Source organism: Schistocerca nitens, chromosome 2, assembly GCF_023898315.1.
Source record: "Schistocerca nitens isolate TAMUIC-IGC-003100 chromosome 2, iqSchNite1.1, whole genome shotgun sequence".
Lineage (NCBI taxonomy): Eukaryota > Metazoa > Arthropoda > Insecta > Orthoptera > Acrididae > Schistocerca > Schistocerca nitens.
In genome coordinates, this window is record NC_064615.1 from 458465619 (window position 1) to 458491004 (window position 25386).

Consider the following 25386-nt stretch of genomic DNA (forward strand, 5'->3'; position numbering starts at 1 on the left):
ATGAAAGCTCCAGCTATTGAGCTTTTTTATATAGTAGCTCACTTAACAATTTCAAATATGTACTCAGTTAATAAACTGAAATAACTTGACTATATAAACATAGCTCAGTTAAGTTATTTTGTTTGCTCTCATAAGAGAAATGGATGGGAAATGCTGGCACAGTATAGTCAAGCTGTAAACTGAAAACTGAGCACTTGTGGTGAGGTTGTTGCCTTTCCCCGAAGAACACTACAGCTGTGGTGCAGGTTGACTAAGAATCAATTTCCCCTGCAGCAGAGGAGAACAGTGTCTAGAGACTTACATAGCTTCTGTCCATATATGTTTCTTGTGTTGGTATTATTAGTAACTCATACCTGAAGTTAATGTAGTACTGACACATCTTGTAGAAAATAAACACCCTCCTGGGCACTGCACTGCAAGGCCTGCGAGTCATAAGGCGTGCTATGGAGGGTTGGTATAACTTTGTAAAACATCCCATAGTTGTTTCTTGTGATGTAGTGACATAGATGGACTGGCAATAATCTACTAAGTCTTCAGTTTGCAAACATATGAATGAGGAAGTGCATGAACACAAATCGGTGACCTTCCTTCCCTCATGGTTCAGCCCCACACATCTCCGCCTCCGCACCACTTACACAACTTGTTACAGTTCCAGGACACAATTTATCTCTCAACATGACTCTTCTGGACTTATTACACTGTACCACTTCTATTTGCTTTTAGCCCACTTCATTTAGAGACAACATTAATTTTATGCTCTTAAAACAATGTTTTTGATTGACAATTTTTCCATCCCCGGTAACATGGAAACTATTAGTTCTTGGGAAAAAATGAATATGACCTTTTTCATGTGAAATTTACTGTTTATTTTTGAACTGGGAAACATTTTTATTAGAAGCTGTGGTTTTAAAGTGGTCATGGTATGTTATCCATGACACTCCCTCCTACCACTGTGAAACTAATTTCTTTCCACCAGTCGACCATTTTTGGCCTTTGTTGACATGTGTACATATAAGACATGTGGAGATACTCAAGCTTCCAGACAGATTTTTTTTGTGGCAAGTTCCAATGGGACCAAACTGCTGAGGTCATTGGTCCCTAGGCTTACACACTACTTAATCCAACTTAAACTAACTTACGCTAAGGACAAAACACACACACACACACACCCATGCCCAAGGGAGAACTCGAACCTCCAATGGGTGGAGCGCATAAACCATGGCAAGGCACCTCAGACTACACGGCTACCCTGTGTGGCCCAGATAGATCATGTAATTGTTATATAGATGTAGAAATCACATTTTAACACAATCACAGGAACAATTTGGTCTCTGTTTGTAATATATTGGTTATGAAATGCTGCAATAAGAATTTAATGGGGAATTGACAGGTCGGAGTCAAAGCAACACAGGAGTAGATATCATCTCCGAATTATTAAGATCCTTCACACAATGAAATGTGACTAAACTACTCCATCTCATAGCAGAATATGTGAGATAGGTTAAATGTCTTCAGACACAGGTGTGAGTACTAGCAAACCATTAGTTTAATAAGCGATGATTGAAAAATACTAATGAAAACTATATAAAGAAGTAGAGAAAATGTAGAGACGTGCAAGGCAAGAATATAGGTTGAGTAGGGCAGACCAACATTTATAGCAACCGCAGATTTAGAAAAGGATTTTTATACTGTTGATTGGAAACAGTCTTTGAAATTCTGTAGATATCAGGGAAAAAATACATGGCCTGAAAGATTATGTACAATTTGTAAAGAAACCTGACTATGGTTAAAAGAGTTGAAGGTCATGAAAAGGAAGTAGCGAGGAAGGAGTGAGATAGGACTGTGGCCTATACACATTTTTATTTCAACCTGTACAAATAACAAGCAGTGATGGAAATTAAGGAGAAATATGGGAGCTGTATTGGAAATTAAGGAGAAAAATAGGAAAAAAGTAATATTCAGGAAGAAGAAAGAAATATAATGTTTGCCAACAAAGCACTAATTCTGTCACAGACAGCAAAGGATCTGGAAGATTGGTTAAATGGAATGGCTAGTGTCTTGAAGTGAATTTATAAGACATACAACAATAAATGTAATGGTGTTTGATTGAAGTAATTCAGGTGATGAGGGTGTTAGATTAGGAAGTGAGATAGTAATAGAAGTAAAAGAATTTTGCTATTTTAGCACTAAAGTAACTGATGACAGTGAAATAAAAATGATATAAAATTCAGACTAACAATAGTAAGAAAAGCTTATCTGAACAAAAGAAATCTGGTAACACTGAATACAAATTTAAGTGTTAGGAAGTATTTTCTGGAAATGTTTGTGTGGAGTGCAGTGTAATATGGAAGATGATAAACTGTATAGACAATCAGGGAACAGGAAGTTTAAAAATGTGGTGGTACAGAAAAATGCTGGATATTAGACAGGTAGATCGGATGACCAATGTAGAGGTACTGAATATAATCAAGGAGAAAAGAAATTTATGTTACAAATTGACTAAAAGTAGGGACAGGCTAACAGGACAGATTCTGCTATCAAGAAAATAATTGACACACTAATGCAGAGAATTGTGGGGAGTACAAATTTGTAGAGAAAGGTCAAGGCTTGAACACAGTTAGCTCATTCAAATTGCTGTAGGTTGCAATTGGTGTGTAGAGATAATGAACTGACTTCCATAGAATAAACAAGTGTGGAGAACTGCATAATCAAACTTGTCTGTGGAGTGAAGATTACAACAGCAACAACTTGTGATCTTATAACTATAAAACTAGCATATTGCCATTTTGCAGGAAAAGAATGAAATTTATGATTTTTTAAAATTTTACTTTATTGTAATTTTTTTTATTACATCTAATATTACTAATGATTATACTAGTTAGCAATTTCAGTCCATTTCTCAGGTATTGGAAGAAACTATTTTCTCATTTATTTTTCCAAACTTTTCTGACAAAACACAGAAATCTTTCATTAATTTTTAATTATTTGTTTCAGATTGCTGGAGCTGTTACCACATATTTAGTAATTCTAATTCAGTTCCAGAACTCAGATACAGGGAGTACACCAAACAATCCAGCCAATTAAACATCTACAAAATGTGAATAAATCTTGAAATAAATGCAACCTTTTTTGCATTAGCAATTTATGTGGCATGTTAATAGCACTTATTTATATACTCATGCCTGATATATTAATGTGAAGTGGCTAATAATGAAAGTCATCTAAATCAAATACATAAGATATGTCCCTTTTGATTAGTTCACACTTATCACGACAAAGTTTGCTTTATTATTAATACTAACTGTTTGAGTGATCGTTTGGGTTGATGGGTTTAGTGGCGAATGAAAGGATTGGACAATTAAAATGGGTTGACAAGGGAGGAGGGATATAGATGGGAACAGCAGTGTTGGAAGACAGGAGAAGAAGAGACAAATGACTACGAGAGGGAGAGAGAGATGGAGATGGTTTTGGTGGGGGGAAGGGGTTGGGGGGAGTATAGTGCTAGGACTGGGAAGGATTGGTGCGGAAAATAAGAGGAGAGAAAAGGACAAGGGGAAAGAAGTAAGGAGCAGGCGGCTGAGGAGGGGGACAAATAAAGATTTAGCCCAGGGGCCTGACAAAAATAGGGTATGTGCTGGAACAGTAGTTTGCGTCTGCAAAAGTACTAGGAGAGGGGAGGAAAGGGAGGAAATCCAAGATGCACAGGCCTTGGAGCAGCTGTTGACATCAATGGTGTTGTAGTGTGCAGCATGTTTAACAACTGAGTGGCCAAATTTGTAATTTACCCTCATTTGGTGATGCCAATCATGCATGTAGCCAACTGTTCACTTGTGATACCTACATAAAACACTAAACAACTGTAGCACAGTTGGTACACAACACAACTGCTCTCACACATACATTTTCTTGGACCAAACAGAAAAAGTCAGTAACTGAAGCTAAAAGTGCTGGAAAAAGTTTAAGGGACAGATTTTACTCAAGGCTTTTCCACCCATGGGATGCAGACTTGGGATTACTTGAGGTTGGACTATGATATTAAACAGGCCAGATCAGTGATAGACTACTACAATGGTGAACAAGGATAAAATTTTGGGTAATGTAGTATTCATGTCACGACCTTCTGTTTATACGTCAAAGTCAAAGCTGCAGGATGTGGTTGAGGTTTTCAAGGTCCAGTTGGTATTGTGTCATTGTTGTCAAAGCTTGGTACCAGAATGAACAAGCCACTGACAAACAGCATGCAACATGCTCTAATACGAGATATACTGTACCAATATCTGTGCTCAGTCTCAAAAGTGGCATTTCAAGACCCATTAAATGTGTGTTAAATAATAATGTGTCCCTACACTACTCATATTCTTTTAATTTGTCAGTCATTCCCTTGCAGATGACCTTTATGCCAGATCCACTGCATGAACTCGCCACCCAGCTTCTACTGCCATCCACTCACAGGCATTTTCTATCCATAAGTAGAACAACACAATGAAGCTGCCAAGCCACTTGCCAAGTGAACTGCAGGTACTGTGCAGTCTTCAATGTGATTATGTAAACTAAGCATCTCCCAATGTGCATGAATGGCAAACACCAAATTATGGCTAGATATAAATTCAACTATCTGACTGGGAACGTTCTGCAAGCAACAGACATCAATGATATAAGCAGATGCTGGGCTACCTGCACATTATTGAACATTTATACTGTATGTTTGTTATTAGTAAATATTTTCCCTTTTTGAATTTTAATTTAGGACAACAGTTACCTAGTAAATATACGTAAATAAAGTTGCCTCAAAGTCTGTGTTTTCCATATTCTTATTTTTCAGACAATAATTTAGAACTGATTATAAAGGTGAAAGTTTTTCAGTGGACTGTTTATGTAACATAAGAACATGCTATTTAAAATTTCATAATACTATGTGGTCTAAGAATGTCAATCCTACCAATAAATTTTTTGCTGGAACATTGATGTACTCTCATGTAAAGTTTAATAAGTAAAAATATTTGGTAAGCATTGGAAAATGCATTCGTTAGATGCTGAAATGTACTGAAATGTGAAATGTTCTTTAGGGCTTTATTACGGAGGAACTAAGATTTTACGCAACCAACTGAATACTAAACAGGAAAAATTTCCTAATGTTCTACAAAATTAATTTATTTGTTCTCAGGCTGGCTTTTACTTTCTTACACCATTGTATGGTGACATGTGAATTTCACAAACACAGATAAAACGACATATGACTTCCTTAGATATTATTTGTGCAAAGTGCCTCGATAGCTCAGTGGTCAGCGTGGTAGAATGCTTTGCAAAGGGGTCCGGGTTCAATTGCTGGCTGGGCCGGTGATTTTCTCCACTCGGGGACTGGGAGAAACACACAGCCATTATGCCATCATTAATGGAGGACTAACCTTTGACAATGCCAGCCACTCATGCTGGTGCAACATCATGAAAATTGTTAAACCAGTATTGGTTATCATCATATCTTCGCCATCAACATGCAAGCTGCCAAAGTGGAGTCACCTAAAAAGACTTGCACCAGGCAACCAGTCTACCTAACAGGAGGCCCTAGCCACCCGATTTTTTTTTTACTTGTGCATAAGATACAAAAAGTATTACTTTTTATGCAGAAATCATTACACTAACTAGAAAAGGAATTTATGTAAAGTGGCATTTAACAACTGAGAAAAACTTGAATTAAAAATTTTACACTTAGGAAATGAGATTGGTCATTTAATACTAAACTGGCATTCCACGTCATTTGTTTGTTGATATCCAGTCAAGTAGGGTCATCTTTCTACTTTTCACAACAGAATGTAAAACTTCATATTCTATATCATATGAGTGGTTTTTTGTAAAAAGATAATTGGCATTAGATGATTCTTCCTTTCATTCTTAATCACCTGCTTCTCTAATGTTCAGGTAACTGCCACAGTCTGCTTGGCTGATCAACATATACTTTTCCACAGTCATGGTATATGGTTTTATACACACCACTCTGTGTCAAGGGCTGCAGTTTGTCTTTACTATTGAATAAAAATAGACAAAGGCTGATAATATTATAAAATTCAGGCTTGTAGTTGCAGAACTAACTTTTTTGTGAGGTTATCTGAAATTTTGCCTACATATGCAATGATGCACCAGTCTTTGTAACTACGTACTGACTGGTTCCTGTCGGCCTGTGTGCAGAAGTGGAGTAATTTTACACATTTTCTTTTTTCATAGTTTATTATCAACCACAGCAGACGTAGGGCCATTACTGGAAATATATTGGATTGTCTATGGTTCTATTTTAAAGGCAGATTCAAATAAGGGAAGAGATATGAGGTAATGATTCATCGAATGGAAAGCTGCATGTTTGTGGGTGTTGGGAGCTGGCAGGGATTATTGAATATGTAGCTATGGTTTTTCAGTAAATGCTAAACAAATGTCTCCTTGTGCTGATGTCTATACTAAGGTTGAAGAAATCTATTAAAGAACTTCCCAGCTCCATTGTGAACCCACACAGCCATTATGCCATCATTAATGGAGGACTAACCTTTGACAATGCCAGCCACTCATCTGGTGCAACATCATGAAAATTGTTAAACCAGTATTGGTCATAGAGCCCAAGACATAAGCCAACAGGCAGAACTTCATATATAGAAAACATTGTCCGATAGTTATATTACATAAGAGCATGACTTGATCTCCATAAGTAAAAGTGCAGACTCTGATGCAAATTGGAAAAAAAAGCAAAGAATATAATTCATTTCTGTAGAGGTAACTACATTCATTTAATAACAGCTAGTGAACAATGTACATCGTGGAGAACTGGTATCATAGTTTGAATCACCATTATTTGTGACCAATGGATCTAATACTTGCCAAAGCGCAGAGACATTGATCAGGATTATCAACTACATTCCTTACGAAAGTGCCTAGTTTTTCTTCTATTTAATGAATATGGGATGTAAGTGAACATCATTATCTTTACTGTCAGTAACTTTTAAACAAAATGAACATTAATACATGAAGTTATGGGAATGCTAGTGGAAGAATTCAAAGTGTGTAATGGTACATTGTTTGTATGTTTACTATTAGTCACGAAAGAAACACTTGCATCTGGAGACGTGTCAAGTTGTGAAACTGCAGATGTCTCAAATAGATTTGTTGAAACAATGGTAGCATGAAATGCCAGAGCTGAAGGAATTCTAGATGGCGAGTAGAATATCAAAAATAGATTGATACAACAACCAAACACAAGAAACAAGCTGAAGTTGTTATGAGCCAAGTCATAGTGCCAAGAGAATATTTCAAAAGTGTGGTCCAAGGTAATAATATTGGATCAATATACAACCCAGAACTCTGTTGAAGGTCAAGGTCAAATTGTGGTGACTGAGATGGTACGGTGCACTTTGACAGGGGCTCTTGATCTTGCCATGTCTGATCCCTTAATGGCTATGCTGCTGCTGCTGCTGCTGCTGCTGCTGCTGCTGATGATGATGATGATGATGATGACGACGACGACTCCCTTCCTCAAACAGTCACATAATGGGGTATAGTTTCCAAAAATAGAGATTTTGAATATCATCGAAGTTAGCCTAATAAAAAGTTATTGCACCTAGTTCTTAAACACAGCACTTCGTAAGAACTCTGAATCCTGTTTGCCTTGCTGCCAATTGTTCCAAATAGACTAGTTAATTTTTTTGTAGACTAGTCTTTCACCGAGCTTCTTAAGTCCAGCTGAATACTCACACTAATCAGAAAACTCTTCTATATCCATAATTTTGGAGGTAATTAGGTGAATTACTATGTTTCAAAGCTACAACCATTTTAATTTAAGATAAATTGTCAACATCCCTTTAAGACAATGTCAATAAAAATTTGGCATCAATTTTTATTTTCTTTTGACTGGTTGACATGCTGGCAAAGAACTCTGGGTGCACACTGTCCATGTCGAGAGTTGTCCCACACACGCGGTGGTGGTGGTAGTAGTAAAATGCACCCGCCAATTCATTGTTACAGCAGTCAGAGGGTACTTCCGTGGTTCCCGAATTCCTCTCCTGCAGATTTTCCAGGTTGGAATCCATTACTTCTGCAACCATTTGTTCATCTCATCCTTTGCCACTCTCTTCCTTTTGTGCCTTTGATCTTCTCTAGCATTAATATCTTTTCCAGCAAATTATATTTTTCTCATAATGTGCCCAAAGTAGGTGAGTTTTTCTACAGTATCAGACCTTCCAAGGAGCAATCTGGTTTTATTTGCTGCAATACTGACCTATTGTTATGTGCAAAATGGCTAAGCAGGGATGGATAGAGGACAAATGTAAGGATGTAGAGGCTTATCTCACTAGAGGTAAGATAGATACTGCCTACAGGAAAATTAGAGAGACCTTTCGAGAAAAGAGAACCACTTGTATGAATATCAAGAGCTCAGATGGAAACCCAGTTCTAAGCAAAGAAGGGAAAGCAGAAAGGTGGAAGGAGTATATAGAGGGACTATACAAGGTCGATGTACTTGAGGACAATATTATGGAAATGGAAGAGGATGTAGATGAAGATGAAGATGAAATGGGAGATATGATACTGCATGAAGAGTTTGACAGAGCACTGATAGACGTAAGTCGAAACAAGGGCCCGGGAGTAGACAACATTCCATTAGAACTACTGACAGCCTTGGGAGAGCCAGTCCTGACAAAACTCTACCATCTGGTGAGCAAGATGTATGAGACAGGCGAAATACCCTCAGACTTCAAGAAGAATATAATAATTCCAATCCCAAAGAAAGCAGGTGTTGACAGATGTGATAATTACCGAACTATCAGTTTAATAAGCCACGGTTGCAAAATACTAACGTGAATTCTTTACAGACGAATGGAGAAACTGGTAGAAGCCAACCTCGGGGAAGATCAGTTTGGATTCTGTACAACTATTGGAATAAATGAGGCAATACTGACCTTACGACTTACCTTAGAAGAAAGATTAAGGAAAGGCAAACCTATGTTTCTAGCATTTGTAGACTTAGAGAAAGCATTTGACAATGTTGACTGGAATACTCTCTTTCAAATTCTGACAGTGGCAGGGGTAAAATACAGGGATCGAAAGGCTATTTACAATTTGTACAGAAACCAGATGGCAGTTATAAGAGTCGAGGGACATGAAAGGGAAGTAGTGGTTGGGAAGGGAGTGAGGCAGGGTTGTAGCCTCTCCCCGATGTTAGCAGTTGAACGGAATGGACAGTGTCTTGAAAGGAGGATATAAGATGAACATCAACAAAAGCAAAACGAGGATAATGGATTGTAGTCGAATTAAGTCGGGTGATGCTGCAGGAATTAGATTAGGAAATGAGACACTTAAAGTAGTAAATGAGTTTTGCTATTTGGGGAGCAAAGTAACTGATGATGGTCGAAGTAGAGAGGATATAAAATGTAAACTGGACAAGAAGAGAATAGAAGCTTTTGAAATGTGGTGCTACAGAAGAATGCTAAAGATTAGATGGGTAGATCACATAACTAATGAGGAGGTACTGAAGAGAATTGGGGCGAAGAGAAATCTGTGGCACAACTTGACTAGAAGAAGGGATCGGTTGGTAGGACATGTTCTGAGGCATCAAGGGATCACCAATTTAGTATTGGAGAGGAGTGTGGATGGTAAAAATCGTAGAGGGAGACCAAGAGATGAATATACTAAGCAGATTTAGAAGGATGTAGGTTGCAATAGGTACTGGGAGATGAAGGAACTTGCACAGGATAGAGTAGCATGGAGAGCTGCATCAAACCAGTCTCAGGACTGAAGACCACAACAACAACAACAACAACAACTGACCTATTTGTTTTCTTTGTGGTCCATGGAATTCTAAGGAGTTTCCTCCATCACCAAAATTCAAAGGGGTCTGTTCTATGCCATTCAGCCTTTCTTATGGTCCAGATCTTACACCTGTACATCACAACTGGAAACACCATAGCCTTTCTATATGGATATTTGTTGTTAAAACATTGTTGAGACTGAACATTGTCTTTCTGCAAAGTACAAGAGTCTAATGGCTGTGGTCACGATCAGCAGAAATCTGGAAGCTGAGGTAATGAACACAGAAACTACGTCCAGTGTTTATCCTCCTACATGCCATGAATTGGTATGTGTAGTTGCTGTAATTTTCGTTTTCTTGACATTGAGCATTAGAATGGCCTTTGCAGTTTCTTCTTTCACCTCTTATAAGAGGATCTCTAACTTATCCTCAACAACTGCCACCAGTACAGCATCATCTGCATATCTAAAGTTATTTATTTTTGTGAGGAAATAGAACCACTGCCTCTATCCCTCAATAATATTGCTGCCCTACTGCAGCAAGAACAACTGTATCTTTGCCAGATCAGTTCTCTGTAGTATGTACTCTGTGCTACACACATTGTGTATACATTGCAAGAATAAAAGTATTCATAGTAAGTGGCGGAGTGTGAGTGATTATTTATTGTCGTAATTACCATGCCTGCTCCCCACTAAGTGCAGTGGTGACCCCCATTATTTTCTTTTCAACCATGAACAACGCCACAAAATACCAAGTTATACTTGTGCCAGCACGCTGCCAATCACCATGGGACACAAACTTCACATTGCGAAGAATGTGCCCCATGAAGGTGCTTCGTCACCTGACATCACTAAAGACGTTTTATTTGTGCACCTATTTGATGTTTCCTGATTCCCAGATGATATAACCAGTGCAACTGTGGTTCTCAAATGGTCGACTATGTTCCCATTGTTTCAACAACCATCAAACAAGGGCTTTGTTACCTCTCACCAAACGGGCAGACACACTAAATCGCAAATCAAGTATGACATTATCAGTGAGAGTGGTGAGACGAAGCCTGTCAATCCCTTAATTAACTGTCCTACATCAACAGTGACCATAAACAGTGAACAATGGCTGCCTGCCGCCGTCCTCACCTCCTACCTAACCATTACTACTAATACACTGATCAGTGACAGTGTTAATGAACTACACCACACTCATTTTCATTCTAATGACTCAGCGTATATTGACATGCCGTGTGCAACGGCATGTCAATTATGGACACCCTCCAGAGTACTGTAATTGTTGACAAACCATGACCACCATATATGACCGCCTTCCACTGAAAATCTGCTGCATTCACCCTGGCTGTCAACCCATTACAGCACCTCACCTGGCCAGGACACTGTGCCTACACGGCTGCACTGCTCCTGCTGGTTCCATGCACAATTCGGTGCTAACATGCACTGCTGTCATCCATCCTGCAGTTACCCAAACTAGTACTTCGGCCTGACACAGGTGCATCAGGTTGCTCACATGCAGCTCGAAGCTGCCTCACTACAAAACATGACATTTATCATATTCTTTGTCGACATTCTAACAGTGTGCGGCTCTTCACCTACAACAAAAATCTTAAGGGCGTACTTTCTAGTCAGCACGGGTGCCGACATTAGCATGCTACCACCTAGAAAACTTATGCCATCTGCTACACAACTGCGTGCTGTGATTTAGTGATTCCCATGATAGGCATGGCCTCTATCACAGTTCAACTGGACAACCCCTCATCCAAGGATGTTTTTTGTTGCTGACACCATAGAGACAGTGTTGCATGCAGACCTGGGTAGGGCCTTACTACTACATCACGACAGCTGCGTGTCCATCACTGGAGTAAACAGTAACCACCTACTGACAGACAAGACTCCACCACCTGCTGCTCCTACCTCTGAAACAGTACTGGGCCTTACGCTACTGTGCCAGGCATTGTTCAAGGAGCTTAAAACCATGACTACTGCATACATCGACTTCTGCTGCACCAATGCCAGCTCCCAAGCAGCTAACGAACACCTCCGCAACTGTTGCTCTAAGCTCATGGCACCAATTCACATCACACAGCAACAGCTGCCATTGCACCAGCAACAACAAGAGCCACCTGCCCAAGACACCACAAGGCATTCAGTACCACAGGTCAGTGCAGAGCCTCTTACTTCTGGTGACAATGCACCTGTGAATGAGCCGCGCGAAAACAGTGATGTTGATCTCATGAGCAGGTCGAGTGTACACAGTGATATCACCTCTTCAAACAGGTTGTGTGCCTCACATGCTACTCCACATCAGCCCCATAAAAAGATTAACATCTCCCATAAAAAGATTAACATCGTATGTGATGGTACTGTAAAAAGAATTAATACTATCCCCAGTCCGACGCTGGCCCCACCGCCTCGCCCCTCATAAACTACAGGCGCCAAATGCCTCACCGATTACTATAAGATTGAAAAAAGATAAAACATGGCACCTGGGCAGGGACTAAAGACATTTTAACGTGCACACCATCACTGATAGTTACCCTGTGTCCAATATTCAGGACTTCTCCCACTGGCTGGTGCAACCATCTTTAGCGTGATCAACTGCAAAAGAGCTTATTTGCAAATTCCAATGGCCACGGAGGACATCCCAAAGACAGCAATAATTACACCATTTGACCTATTTTTAGACTAAAGAACGCAGCCAAAACTTGGCAACGGTTCATTGACAGAAAAATAGGAGAGAAGAAAAGAAAAAGAAAAGGTTGAAAATGTGGGAAGAAATCGTGAATAAAAATGGGGTTTTTAAATCGTAAATGACCGTGAAAAAGGGAAAGAATGAAAAGCAAATCAGACTTCGTATTACAGAAAAGCTATAGTTGGGGTGGTCCTTGTGGCGTTTTTGAGCAAAAGTTAAACCAATTTCCACTACAAAACTTACTGAAAAGAAACAGAGAATAACAAAATGTAACTGACATGGGGAAGTGGCGTAGATAAATCATCCTTTACCAGGTTAACTTGTCTTCTTTCTTGCGGCGTCCAGGTCTTCAAAAATTTCCTTCATTTCTGGGTGAAAAGTCGGCTCCGAAATCTTGCGATAAGTTTCATTGTCCAGGAATTTCTAATGTACACAAAACCCTCTTGCTATTAAATGCAATTTATTTTAGTTGCTTCTCTCCATCCTCCGAATTTCATAACAACTTCCACAATGTCTACACATTAAAATCAGATAAAGACTAGCTAATAAGTATTTTGTTTTTACGTCTTCCAGATCACGTCTGCCTTAAGCTTCGGCTAACAAGAGACAAACAAAAAACGGATAGAAAACAAAAAAAGTGTTACCATTTTAGTATTTTCTCTGCCGTCGAGCGCTAATACCGCTGCGGCGGGATATTTTTTATCTGAGTGAACGAGTGTAGCGCGGCGAAATTCAAAGCCCCGCTACAATGCCCTTTTGCTGTTGTTACTTCGACAATATATTTATCTTTTCACAAACAGCTCAAGATCATGAGAAACACCTCCAAGCACTATTTGACAAACTAGCAACAGCATGGTGTTGTGGTCAATGAGGACAACTGACAACTCCAGCAAAAATGTGTTACATTCGTAGGCGAGCTCATTGAAACTTCGAGCATCTGTCCCACCCCTGAGAAAGATAAGCAAACCCGTAACCTACCACCCCGACTGACTACCAAAATTTGTGCCGTTTTTTTAGGGTTAATTAATTTTTACCAGCAACACCTCCCCCACACTGCAGGAACACTTTTTCCACTCACAGAGTCATTCCATAGCAAGAACACATCAGGTAAATGCAAGCTCACTTGGAGTCCTGATATGCAAGCAGCTTTCGAGAACATCAAAACTGTGCTTGCTCAGACCACCACCCTGACACACCCATCACCGGATGTCCTCATGGTTATAATGGCCGATGCCAGTGACCAGGCGATAGGGGTGGTGCAACAACAGGAAGTCCCCTGTGCAACCCAACCGCTATGGTTTCTCTCGGAGAAACTTACTGTCTCCCAGAAAATGTGGTTAACCTTCGACTGTGAGCTTTTGACGATATACCATGTGGTTCAGTACTTCCAAGATGACATCAAGGGCCAGCCACTTACTATCTACACACACCACTTCTTTCTGGCTGACACTATTAAAAACCTGCCAGCCAATACCTCCCTTCGATGATTCTGCCACCTGGACTTGATTTCAAAATATACTACAGACTTACGCTATGTACAGGGAGCAGAAAACATGATGGCTGACTACCCCTCATGAGTTGCTGCCACATCGGCAGACCTTGACTTCGGCCACCTAGTGGAGGCACAAGCAACGGACACTGACCCTCAAAACCTGCTATCTGGACACACAATGGGCCTGCAACTCAACTCAAGCAGTGCACCGTTGCAGGCACAACCAAACTACGAGTAGTTTGGCATGACGTATCTCGTGGTAGGCAACTACCAGTTGTGCCACAGAACCTCAGGAAGATAATTTTCAACCTCCTCCACAACTTGTCTCACCCCAGAGTATGCCTGACACTTACGTCATAACTTTTCATTTGGACTAACATTAAATAGGACTGTTCTTCACAGATGAGAGCCTGCATCCAATGCCAATGGGCCAAGGTAAGACGTCACACCCAACTGCCCTTGGGGAAATTCCCCATCCCGAAGGGCCATTTCCAACATGTACTCATAGACTTGGTGGGGCCACTCTCAGATTCAAACGGATACAAGTACATCTTGTCAGCCATAGATAGGACAACTTGATGGATGGAGGCCACACCTCCGACTGATATATTGGCCGCCACTGTTGCCCGAGCTTTCATCACACTATGGATTGCATGCTTCATGCTTGCATCATGCTTCATGCTTGAGTCCTTGACAACTGACCAGTGCTGAAAGTTCGAGTCGGCCCTGTTCTACGAACTCTCCACCTCTGTAGGTGCCACCAGTTCCTCACGACAGCCAACCATCCTCAATACAATGGCTTTGTGGAATGGTGGCACTGCACCCTCAAGACAGCGCTGGTATGCCACAACCAGGAGTGGACAGAGACCCTCCCCAGGATGCTGCTGGGCAGACGAGCTGTGTACAAAGAGGATCTGGATGCCTCACTGTCAGAGGTGCTCTATGGGGAACCAATCACCCGTCCAGCAGAGTTTGTATCACAAACCACCAACCCTGTGGATGTCAACCTGCCGGACCCATTAAAACATCCACCACATCTGCATCCCTCCGCCGTCCCATTACACCAAAATGACTATCTTTGAACACAAGGACCTCCAATTGTGTACTCATGTCATGCTCAGGACTGATGCTGTCAAACGCACCCTCCAGCACCTACGTACAGTGGCCATACAAGGTATTGAAATGAGGGCCAAACACTTTTGATATCTTTCAAGCTGGAAAAAACAACAACAGTGTCACTGAACTGCCTAAAACGGGCGTGGACCTTAGCAGACACACCTGGTGTTTAACCTCCACCAGTCCCAGCTTCAGGCCCTTCAAGCCAATTTACAGTCCACCTAGACCAGCAAAACTACCTCCCAGAAGACATTTCCATAACACTGCAGGACTCACTCTGCGGTTATGACCAAATTCGGCAATAGACAGTTGGGCTACAGCATAGTCTCAAGGTCATTAGAGCACTACAACCTTCCTTCCGCCTACGATCAGCACAGCAGGTCTGAAATTCAGTCTTTCTTCAGATGGCTGCCTGCTTGTGTCAGCCCGTCAGCCCTGGACCACATCATAACAATGACTGACACCTCAAGACACCACCGGTGGTGGACCAACAGCCTTACCAACACTGGACGATGCACCACCAGCTACCAACACCTCAACGAACAACGCCATCACCCCATCGGCACCACCGCTGATGTCACAGGCCGGTCACCCTTTACGGCCATCCAGGCACCTGGCAGAGTACAGTATGTTGGCCCTGGCTATCGCCAGCAGGACAACACATCACGATGTACACCAATCACCGTGCTCCACGCTTGTGGGAGAGGGGGAGGCTCTTTGGGGACGTGGAACCATTGGCTCTATCCCCTAATAACAGTGGTGCCCTACCGCAGCAAGAACAACTGTATCTTTGCCAGATAAGTTCTCTGTAGTACGCGCTCTATGCTACATGCATTGGGTATACACTACAAGAATAAAAGTGTTCATAGTAAGTGACAGGAGTGTGAGTGATTATTTATTGTTGTAATTACCATATACGCTCCCCACTACCTACATTTTCATTATAGTTTCTTCTTCACAATACTTGGCTTTCCTCATAATGTGCTCTGCACACAGACTGAATACATAAGATGGCAATATGCAGCTGTGACATACTCCTTGCTCGGCCCTTTCAGATGCTCGATATATGGTTGTCAATGTTGTTTCTTGGTCAGAATATAAGTTTCATGTGAAGTAAATGAGGTGCTCTGGTATTACTCCCATGTTTTTCAATACCTCCCATAATTTATTGTGGCTGACATAGTCAAAGGCTTCAGAATAATCAATAAAGCACAGATATACATCTTTCTGGAAGTCTCTTGCCTTCTCCATAATCTATCAGATGTTGGCAATTTGATCTCTGGTCTCACTTCCATAAAAAAATCCAATTTGTTCTTCAGGTAGTTCTCTGTCTGTATAGACTAGCACAGTCCATTTTGTAAGATTTTAAGCATGAATTTACAACCATGTGAGATAAGTGGAGTTGTTTGGTGATTTGAACAGTCTTCAGAAATTTTCTTTTTTGGAATTGGGATGAATATGGAGCATTTCCAGTCTTTTGACCTGTATTGGACTCTCCATATTACTGACATACTGAACACAATATTTTCCCTGCATTCCTTCCAATCATTTTGAACAATTATGCCGGAATTCCATTGGGTCCACTGGCCTTTTTTTCAGCAGTATTTTATGTGGCCCATTTGGCTTTCCTCTCTAAATTATCTGGCTCTGGTTTAAAATCACATTAGCTTCATCATCATCATCATCAAGATGCAGTTCTTTCTTATATAGGCCTTCTACATATTCTATGCTTCTTTCTTTAATGTCCTCTGTTTTTGTTATGTTTTTACCATTTCTATTGGCTATTATTCCAATTTTCACCAAGAATTTTCCTGTGATGTCTTTAATTTTCTTATGAAGGTCCCTCGTCTTCCCCATTATGCTTATCTCTTCAGTTTCTTTGCACTATTCAGGTAATAAGATATTCTTGTCTTTTCTAGCTAATTTCTGAAACTCTGCATTTAATTTAAAAATTGTTGATCTATTCCCTTTGATTTTTGGTTTTTCTGCTGCCTCACTGACAGTACTGGATACTTATGCACACAGCTCTTGTGGATTTTGTCTTCTAACTATAATGTATTAAATCTTTTCTTGGCTTATGCAGTGAACCAGATGGTAAGATTTTAAACTAGTATCTGTAAGATGGAATAGTTTTGGCTACATTCCTCAGTTTCACCCAGAATTTAGTAATTAAGTGCTCATGATCTGGGCAGTCAGCTCCAGGTCTTCTTTTAGTTGACTTCTGATTATAAAGTATGTAAATAATTTGATTCCGGTGTTGGCTATCTGGTGAAGTCCACACGTAGAGCCATCATTCGGGTAGCTGGAACAGTGTGTTAGTAATAACCAGCAAACTGTCTTGGGCAAATTCCAGGAGTCTCTATCCCACTTCATGTGTTGTACTATGACCAAATTTTCCTGTAACATCTTCAATACTTTGATTTCTCACTTTGGTGTTCCTATCTCAACCTATGAAGACGACATTCTTTTTTGGTGTCGGCAGCGGTAATGCTTGCAAATTTCCATAAAATTAGTTAATAATGTTGTCTTCAGCTTTGGTGGTTAGCGCATAAATTTGAATGGCTTTTATATTGGAGGGTTGATCTTCAAATCTACATATACATCTACATCTGTATGATGTAAACCACTGTGAAGTGCATGGCAATGGGTACATCCTCCTATTCTACCAGTTACAGTACTAGGGTTTCTTCCTGTTCCTTTATTAATGTATGAAGTCAAGAAGAATGATTGTTTTCATGCTTCCGTGTGTGTGCTGTAATCAATCTAATCTTGTCCTCATGATCCCTATTTGAGCGATAAGTACTGGGCTGTAGTATATTCCTAGAGTAATTATATAAAGTTGTTTTCAATTTTTAAAGTAGGCTTTCATGGGATACTTTAGCTCTGTTTTCAAGTGTCTTCCAGTTAAGTTTCTTCAACACATCTGTGACACTTTCGGATGGGTCAAACAAATCTGTGACCATTTGTGCTGCCCTTCTCTGTATACATTTATTATCCTCTGTTAGTCCTATTTAGTACGGGTCCCACACATTTTAGCAAAGTTCCAGAACGGGTTACATGAGTGATTTGTGATTAATCTTCTCTGTACATTGATTACTTTTCACCAGTATTTTACCAGTAAACTAAAGTCTACCACCTGCTTTACCCTTCACTGAGCCTATGAGATCAATCAATTTCACATCCCTACAGTGTTTCACCTGGGTATTGGTATGAGTTGGCTGATTAAAACTGTGACTCGCTGATATTGCAATCATAAGATGCTATGTTTTCTTCATTTTGTGAAGTGCTCAGTTTTACATTTCTGAACATTTAAAGTAAGTAGCCAATCTTTGCAACTCTTTGAAATCTTATCTAGATCTAACTGAATATTTATTCAGTTTCTTTCAGGCAGTACTTCACTACAGACAACTGTGTAATCTGCAAAGTGTCTGAGGATACTACTAGTATTGTCTGCAAGGTCATTAACATGCAACATGAACAGAAAGGGTGTCAACACATTTTGCCGGGGCACACCCAAAGTTACTTCTACATCCGATGATTACTCTCCATCCACAATAGCAAGATGTGTCCTCCCCACCAAAAAATCCTTAATCTAGTCACAAATTTTCCCTCAATACCCCACATGACCATTTTTTGACCATAATTCAGATGAGGAACAGAGTAAAATTCTTTCAGAAATAAAAAAAAAAAAATTACTGCATCTACCTGGTTGCCTTGATTCACAACTTTCAGTATGTCATGTGAGAAAAGTGAGACTTGAGTTTCACATGAGTGATGTTTTCAGAACCTGTGCTGGCTGGCATGGAGTAAATAATTCTTTATGAGATACCTCATTTTGTTTGAGCTCAGAACATGTCCTAAGAGTCTACAAGCAACCAACGTCAAGTTTTGTGGATCACTTCTACTACCCTTCTTGTAAATGTGTGTAACCTATGCTTTCTTCCAACTACTGCGCATTGTTTTTTGTTTGAGGAATCTACAATAGATTATAGTTAGAAGACAGGCTAACTCGGTCACAAATTCACTGGAGAATCTGATAAGGATTCCACTGGGCCGTGGAGCTTTGTTCAGTTTTACTGATTTCAGTTGTTCCTCAACACTACTGATGCTACTACTTATTTCACTAATCTTGTCAGTGGCACAAGGATTAAATTGGGGCAATTTCCATGAGTTTTCCTTTTTAAGGGGAGACTTGAAAACAGAGTTAAGGCTTTCAGCTGTAACTTTGCTACCCTCAATTTCGGTTCCTGTTTCATTTGTGAGTGACTGTGCACTTTCTTTGGTATCACAGCCTTTACATACGATCAGTATTTATTTGGGTTTTGTGAAAGATCATTTGACAATATTCTACTACGGTAGTCACTGAAGGTTTCCCACACTGCTCTCTTGACAGCTAAATGCATTTCATTCAGCGTGTTTGTATCTGTAGCCTTATGCTTTGTTTTACAGATCTTCAGAAGTTTCTTTACACTGACTGTGTACGTAAGGTCCCACCCATTGTGAACTGTTCTAGTGGGTACATACCTATCCAATGGGTGGTCAACTATTCTTTTAAACATGAGCCATAAGATATGACACTACTGGTTTTTTTATCTAGTTTACTGAACTTTCTTTTCCATTATGGGTCAGGTTTCAAACTCTCTTTTCTATGTAGTTTCTAGAGAAGGGAGTTAGTAATGTCGTACCTACCTCTAACAAAACTGAATTTTCCCAGTTGATTGTTGAATGGTTAAAGTCTCCACCAGTGATTACACTATGACTGGGGAACTTACTTACAGGTGACCTGAGGTCTTCTCTAAAGTTTTTGGTTACACCAGTAGGTGAATCTGGTGGGCAAGAGAAGGATCCAGTTACCATTTTACACCGACCCTTAATACGAGGTCTTGCCCAAACAGTCTCATAAGGACCTTCAAATTCCATTTAAAATCTGGTGTACATCATTCTATCACTTTTATAATTGCACCCCATTACAGCATTTCTTACTATGTTACTAACTATGAAAGCTGCTCCATTACGTCGGTTGTTCTTTTATCCAGAATATACTGTACAGTCAACAGAAGCAAATTCTCAAATGCCAGTCCACATCATTTCACTTATTTTCAATATGTTGATGCCAATTCTCTCCATTTCTCTTTTGAATAGTTCCTATTTTCCTTGATACATGGACCTTACATTCAATGTTCCTAAGTGGTACTACTTGCAGATTCTTACTTCTCGTGAAGCTCCTCTCAACCCGGGTTTCTCAAAAAGCTTGCATGGAAGTCATGTTCTTCATTTGTTGGCTTTTTCTTGTCCCCTCCTACTGCCATCTTGGTCTTATTCATATGGGTGAGCGATAAGAGGAGTAACACCTCTTAAATAAACCTTGGTCTAGCTCTCTCAGCTGCCACTAACTTGTGAGTGTAGTTTTCCTGGGTTTGCAGATGATGGAAGTCAAGGTTTTGAATGTGAAAAAAAAGACCACACAAATTGACAGCACATAGGAGTGGAGGAACTATCAATTTGGAATGCAATACTTAAGTAATATTAGATGAGCAAGAAGGTAAAATAGATGCAGAGAGATAAATGTATTATAGAAAGTTGAATATTTTGACATTATATTTTGGAAAAAGTTCTTTTTTTGGGTAAAGCTTGTCAATCCCTAAAGTAATGGTGAAATTAATAACTAAAGTACACAGATATGACATAGGCACATGCTCCCACTCACATCCATTACTTTACACTAAAGATGGGAGGAGGTGGCCTAGGTCTGAAAGACATTCAGAAAATACTACAGCCTTGCATATAAAGAGGTGTTTAGAGTGTGTCAAAAATACTGAGACACAGTCCCTGCACCCATACTGAAAACAACAGAAGCTAAGTGTGTTGATCCACTGGCTAATGCTGCACCAATTAGCCCTAAATTAAAACATGTAAGGCAATTTTACACTGAACTAAGCTACATTAGAACACAGTAAAAAAACCAATTAGTTGCAAAAAAGCACTCAGTCACAGATGGGATGATTCAAAATATGAAACACAACACAACACAAGTATCAAGAGAAAAATTAGAAGACATTCTGGAGAAATGTATGCAGAAATATCTTGACAAGTGAAATAAAGGAATTCTTGTACAGAGTGGTGAAGAATGTTGTAAGTACAAATGACAGACTTAAGTTTGTGTTGCTTAAACCAATTAAGTTTCGTCCAAAATGTTTACTTGTAAACATGTTATCATGCAGATTCATATGCGGTGGCTGTCTATTAATCTCTAAAGGTATCCGAAGAAAAAGAGCCTTAATTAAAGGAACTGATAGTAAATACATATAAATCTCCTAATTGTTATGGTAGCACATCTATACATGAAAACCAACAGAACTGTGAGTCTTTAAGGGAGTTACATCACTTATATCATCAAGGAGAAAGGAGATATAACAACCTGGTGGAATTCTAAAACCTGAAATATCATGAAGCATGATTTGGGAATCTGCTAAATCTCATCTTCCAAAAGAAAGGTTTAAGATAACAAATATGTGGTAGCAGAATTTTTGCTGGGAAACAAAGAATAGATGTGCCAGCAACGAGTAGAGCATAAGCGATAAGAGTGAAGTATGATAGAGTATTAGTGGTCTGCAAGTCCACTATGGCAAACGTGAAGGCCTCAGCAAAACCGTGAGTATTGTCCCTCATGTGAACACCAAATGACTATCACAAATAAGAAAATTTTAATGCATTTAAAATGCAAACAGAACTCAGAAAGATGATTAAAAATCAAACTACATGCTTTAGATTAATTAGTTGCACAGATATAAAGTACAAAGAAACAATTTTTAGTTTCCATCGTCATCAGTGGTTTAATTTCACTTCCTGTGTTTCTGTCAAGACAAGAAATTTTTTCTTTCATTAAAGAAGTTTAAGTTTTGAGAGAAATTTCAGTTTTAAGCTTTCTTGAAGGACTTCAGGTTTTTGATTAATAATTTTAGGAAAAACTGGCAAACGAAGACGCACAACTTTATTTTGATTCAGAAGAAACACTTATTTTATCTTCATATATAAAAAGGAAAGAGTAGTTGATCACTGGTCAATCACAGGATTTTTATTTATCGGTCACTTGTCACTTATTTCAGCACTGGCAATATATGCTGAAGTGAAAAATTACAAGTCGCATTGTGGTTCAAATTCCAGGTTAAACTGCAGGTCCCCTTATAACTAGCCGAGTAAGTCAGTTCAAAAGTCAGAGGAATGTTGTTATAAGACACTGTGGTTCTCAATCAATCAGTTCCTGAATGGTACCAATTTGGAACTGGATATAAAATTCTGGATTATTAAGGCAGTCAATACTTCAGTTAGAAAAGGTTAGGACAATACATAATAACTTATGACTTTCAGTAAAACTAAAATCAAGATGTATACAGGAATAGTAGTTCCAGTGGTGCTATATGGAACTGAGACTGAGTGTCACACATAAAGATGCTGAGAAACTGTAAAGATTTTTACGACAAATTTCTAAGTAGGACTTCAGTCCAATGAAGGTACTGATGGCTGCACAAGAAATGAGATTGAAAGATTGCAGAAATAACATGACAAACCTCAAATTGTCCACAGCGTAAATGGGGAAAGACTAACAGTCGAAAGACCACCTCCAAGACAAAGCTATGATAGTGGAAAGGCCTGAGGAAATACACCAGCTTTACACATCCCAAAAGGTGTAGGTGGATAGAGTCAAGGGTCAAAGCTAACTGGAGGAGAAATGCACAACAATGCAGTATCTAGTTGCACATTGTCAGGACAGCAAATTAGCTTTGTGTAATGTGTGTCCCTCACTACTAAACATCTCTTTTTGTTATTACGAATAAGTCTACTCGGATGAATGAAAGTGGAATGTAAATAAATTTTGGAGTTACACAAGATATAGATGTCAACAATAGCCCATACAATATTTGCAGATCTTATCCACTATCATTTAAGTATTTGTGTATCTAGCACTTGTAAAGAATACACCAATTTAAACAGTAACAGCAACGTTTCTCTTACAAATGGTCAGCACAGCACAACACATCTTCTATCATATATATTGTTTCAGTCTTGTGAAAGTTATGTTAACAATGTGGCAGTTCAAGTCCATATGTAGTGCTGACTATTTATCACAACCCATTTGAACTGGAGGTTTCATGGCAAGTTTATTTCTACTGATTACTACAATTATCATATAACAAATGGGCAAAAGAGTAATTTCTTGCCATTAATAAGTTAATGCAAGAACTAATTCTTTAACTCCTTTAAAAGAGATTTTATGTCAAAACTGTGTCCTTGTAATCTCCGTGTACTTTATCCAATCTCAAACTTGTGACCCAGAAAATTTCAGTTAACATCCATGTCAAAATTCAAACGTGACATCTCAGTGCTGCAAAATTAGTATATAGGAAGAATATGTTGGGAAAGACAGTAAATTACAGAAACTAATATTGCTTTTTTTCATTTGTTTATAAGAATGCAACAAATATTATGTATAATACACAAATTTGTAATACAAAGACATAAGAAAATGATAATTTTTCTATCATTTAGAATGTGACTGATAATTTGTAATAAAAATGAAACAAATGATGACAAATGCAGAATTTATTTCAAGGGGTTTCTTTTTGTTTAACATGAACAGATGGAGGTCAGTAGATTACATATTTTGATACAAGGAATGAGCTCCTGAAAAGATATTAAATATTTAGGGTAAAAAAGAATTCAAATACTGAAAAAATCTCTATAAAAATGATTTACTTTGACCACTGACATCAGTATAGTGTTTACACATCTGATACAGTTTTGTTAACAGCTGTAAACAAACTTCATCACAAATGTACAATAAGTTTACAATAAACTAGAACTGTTTTTATTTACATATGTACTGTTTTGTCTTATTATCTGCTTTATACATTTATGGCACAAATAATGTATTTACAACATGTAACTAAACTGAACTTTTAGTTTCCTATATATTGTCACAGCACCAGAAAGTAATGTAAGGGTACTACCTGCTCAACTTAAGTGAGTAAATATTGTAGCTGTCCTTTCAGCTGAAACAGCTGAAATCATTAAAACTGAATGAATTTATAAACCCATTTATTCTGCATCAACAACTGTAATTGTAACAGGTGGTATGTATTTCCATGTGTGTCCTACGTCACTGAAGGCTAAATTTTTGTCTTGTAAATTTTCATCATTATCTTGTGATAGACATTGAATATCAATTTTGTACTGACCTGGTGTGAAGAAAATGACACTGCATTCGTGGTATGCATTACCTTGTTCTACCAGCTGAAAAGGAAGAAAATTAAGAAAATTAATGTACTATATTATCAATCATTCATAACCTGACACAATAGATAGTACTGATGTTGAGCACGGGCTATTGCATAATAGGTAAAAACACAGCATAAGGCTGTAGGTAGAAAGATGTTGAATAAAACACATTTGGCTGTCAAGAGAGCAATGCACGAAGCCTTCAATGACTATCATAGCAGAATATTGTCGAAAGAATTTTCACAAAACCCGAAGAAACTCTGATCATATGTAATACTGTTAGTGGCACCAAAGTTAGTGTTGAATCTCTCATGGATGAGACAAGAACTAAAACTGAGAGTAGCAAAGCAAAAGCAGAAATGCTTAACTTAGTTTTCAAATATTCCTTTACAAAGGAAAACCCAGGAATATTGTCCCAATTTAATTCCTGTGTCACAGGTCACACCTGTCCACAAGAAGGTTAGCAGAAGTGATCCACAAAACTGGTATCCAATATCTTTGACATCCATTTGTTTTAGAATCTTAGCATATATTCTGAGTTTAACCCTTTGACTGCTGTGGACGTGTTAACTCGTCATGCCTCACCATTCTTCTGCTGTGCCCGACGTGTTTTAAGTGCGGCCCTTGGGTCTTCCCTACAGCACTACAGATGTGTTGACGTGTGCTGTGCCACCGGCCTTTCCATCTTTAGCAACGAGTTTAGGCGTGCTGAGTCACAGCTACCTCAGCGCGACAGGTGTGTAAACACGCAGAGCTGTCTTTCTGCCTTGCTCTTCCAGTAACTGTTGAGTGTTCTGACTGTATAATATGAGTGTGCATAAATGTTTGTTGCTGTGTTCCCTCTTTGCAGAATTTGACTTCACTTCCCATGTTTTCATCAGTTTTCTTGTTTTCTAATGTCATCGTGGTCGCACATATATCAGTGATGAGCCTTCAACAGAATCTCAAAGCTGTAGTCCTCAGGCCTTTACATCAGAGGGGAGAGCAAGAATTACAGTCAGCAGTTCCTCTGAATCCGAGG

The 25386-nt window shown here is 39.1% G+C and overlaps 1 protein-coding gene across 4 annotated transcripts in view; it reads right to left on the reverse strand.

Moving 5' to 3' along the window:
* Nucleotides 1-23660: 23660 nt before the first annotated feature.
* The window catches only part of LOC126236343 (protein brunelleschi), a 253243-nt gene continuing 251517 nt past the window's right edge, over nt 23661-25386 (reverse strand). For all 4 annotated transcript variants that reach the window (XM_049945571.1, XM_049945572.1, XM_049945574.1 and 1 more), the window contains one exon: nt 23661-24380. In XM_049945571.1, coding sequence (XP_049801528.1) covers nt 24186-24380 — 195 coding nt within the window. In that variant the 3' untranslated portion in view covers nt 23661-24185. The remainder of the gene's footprint in view (nt 24381-25386) is intronic.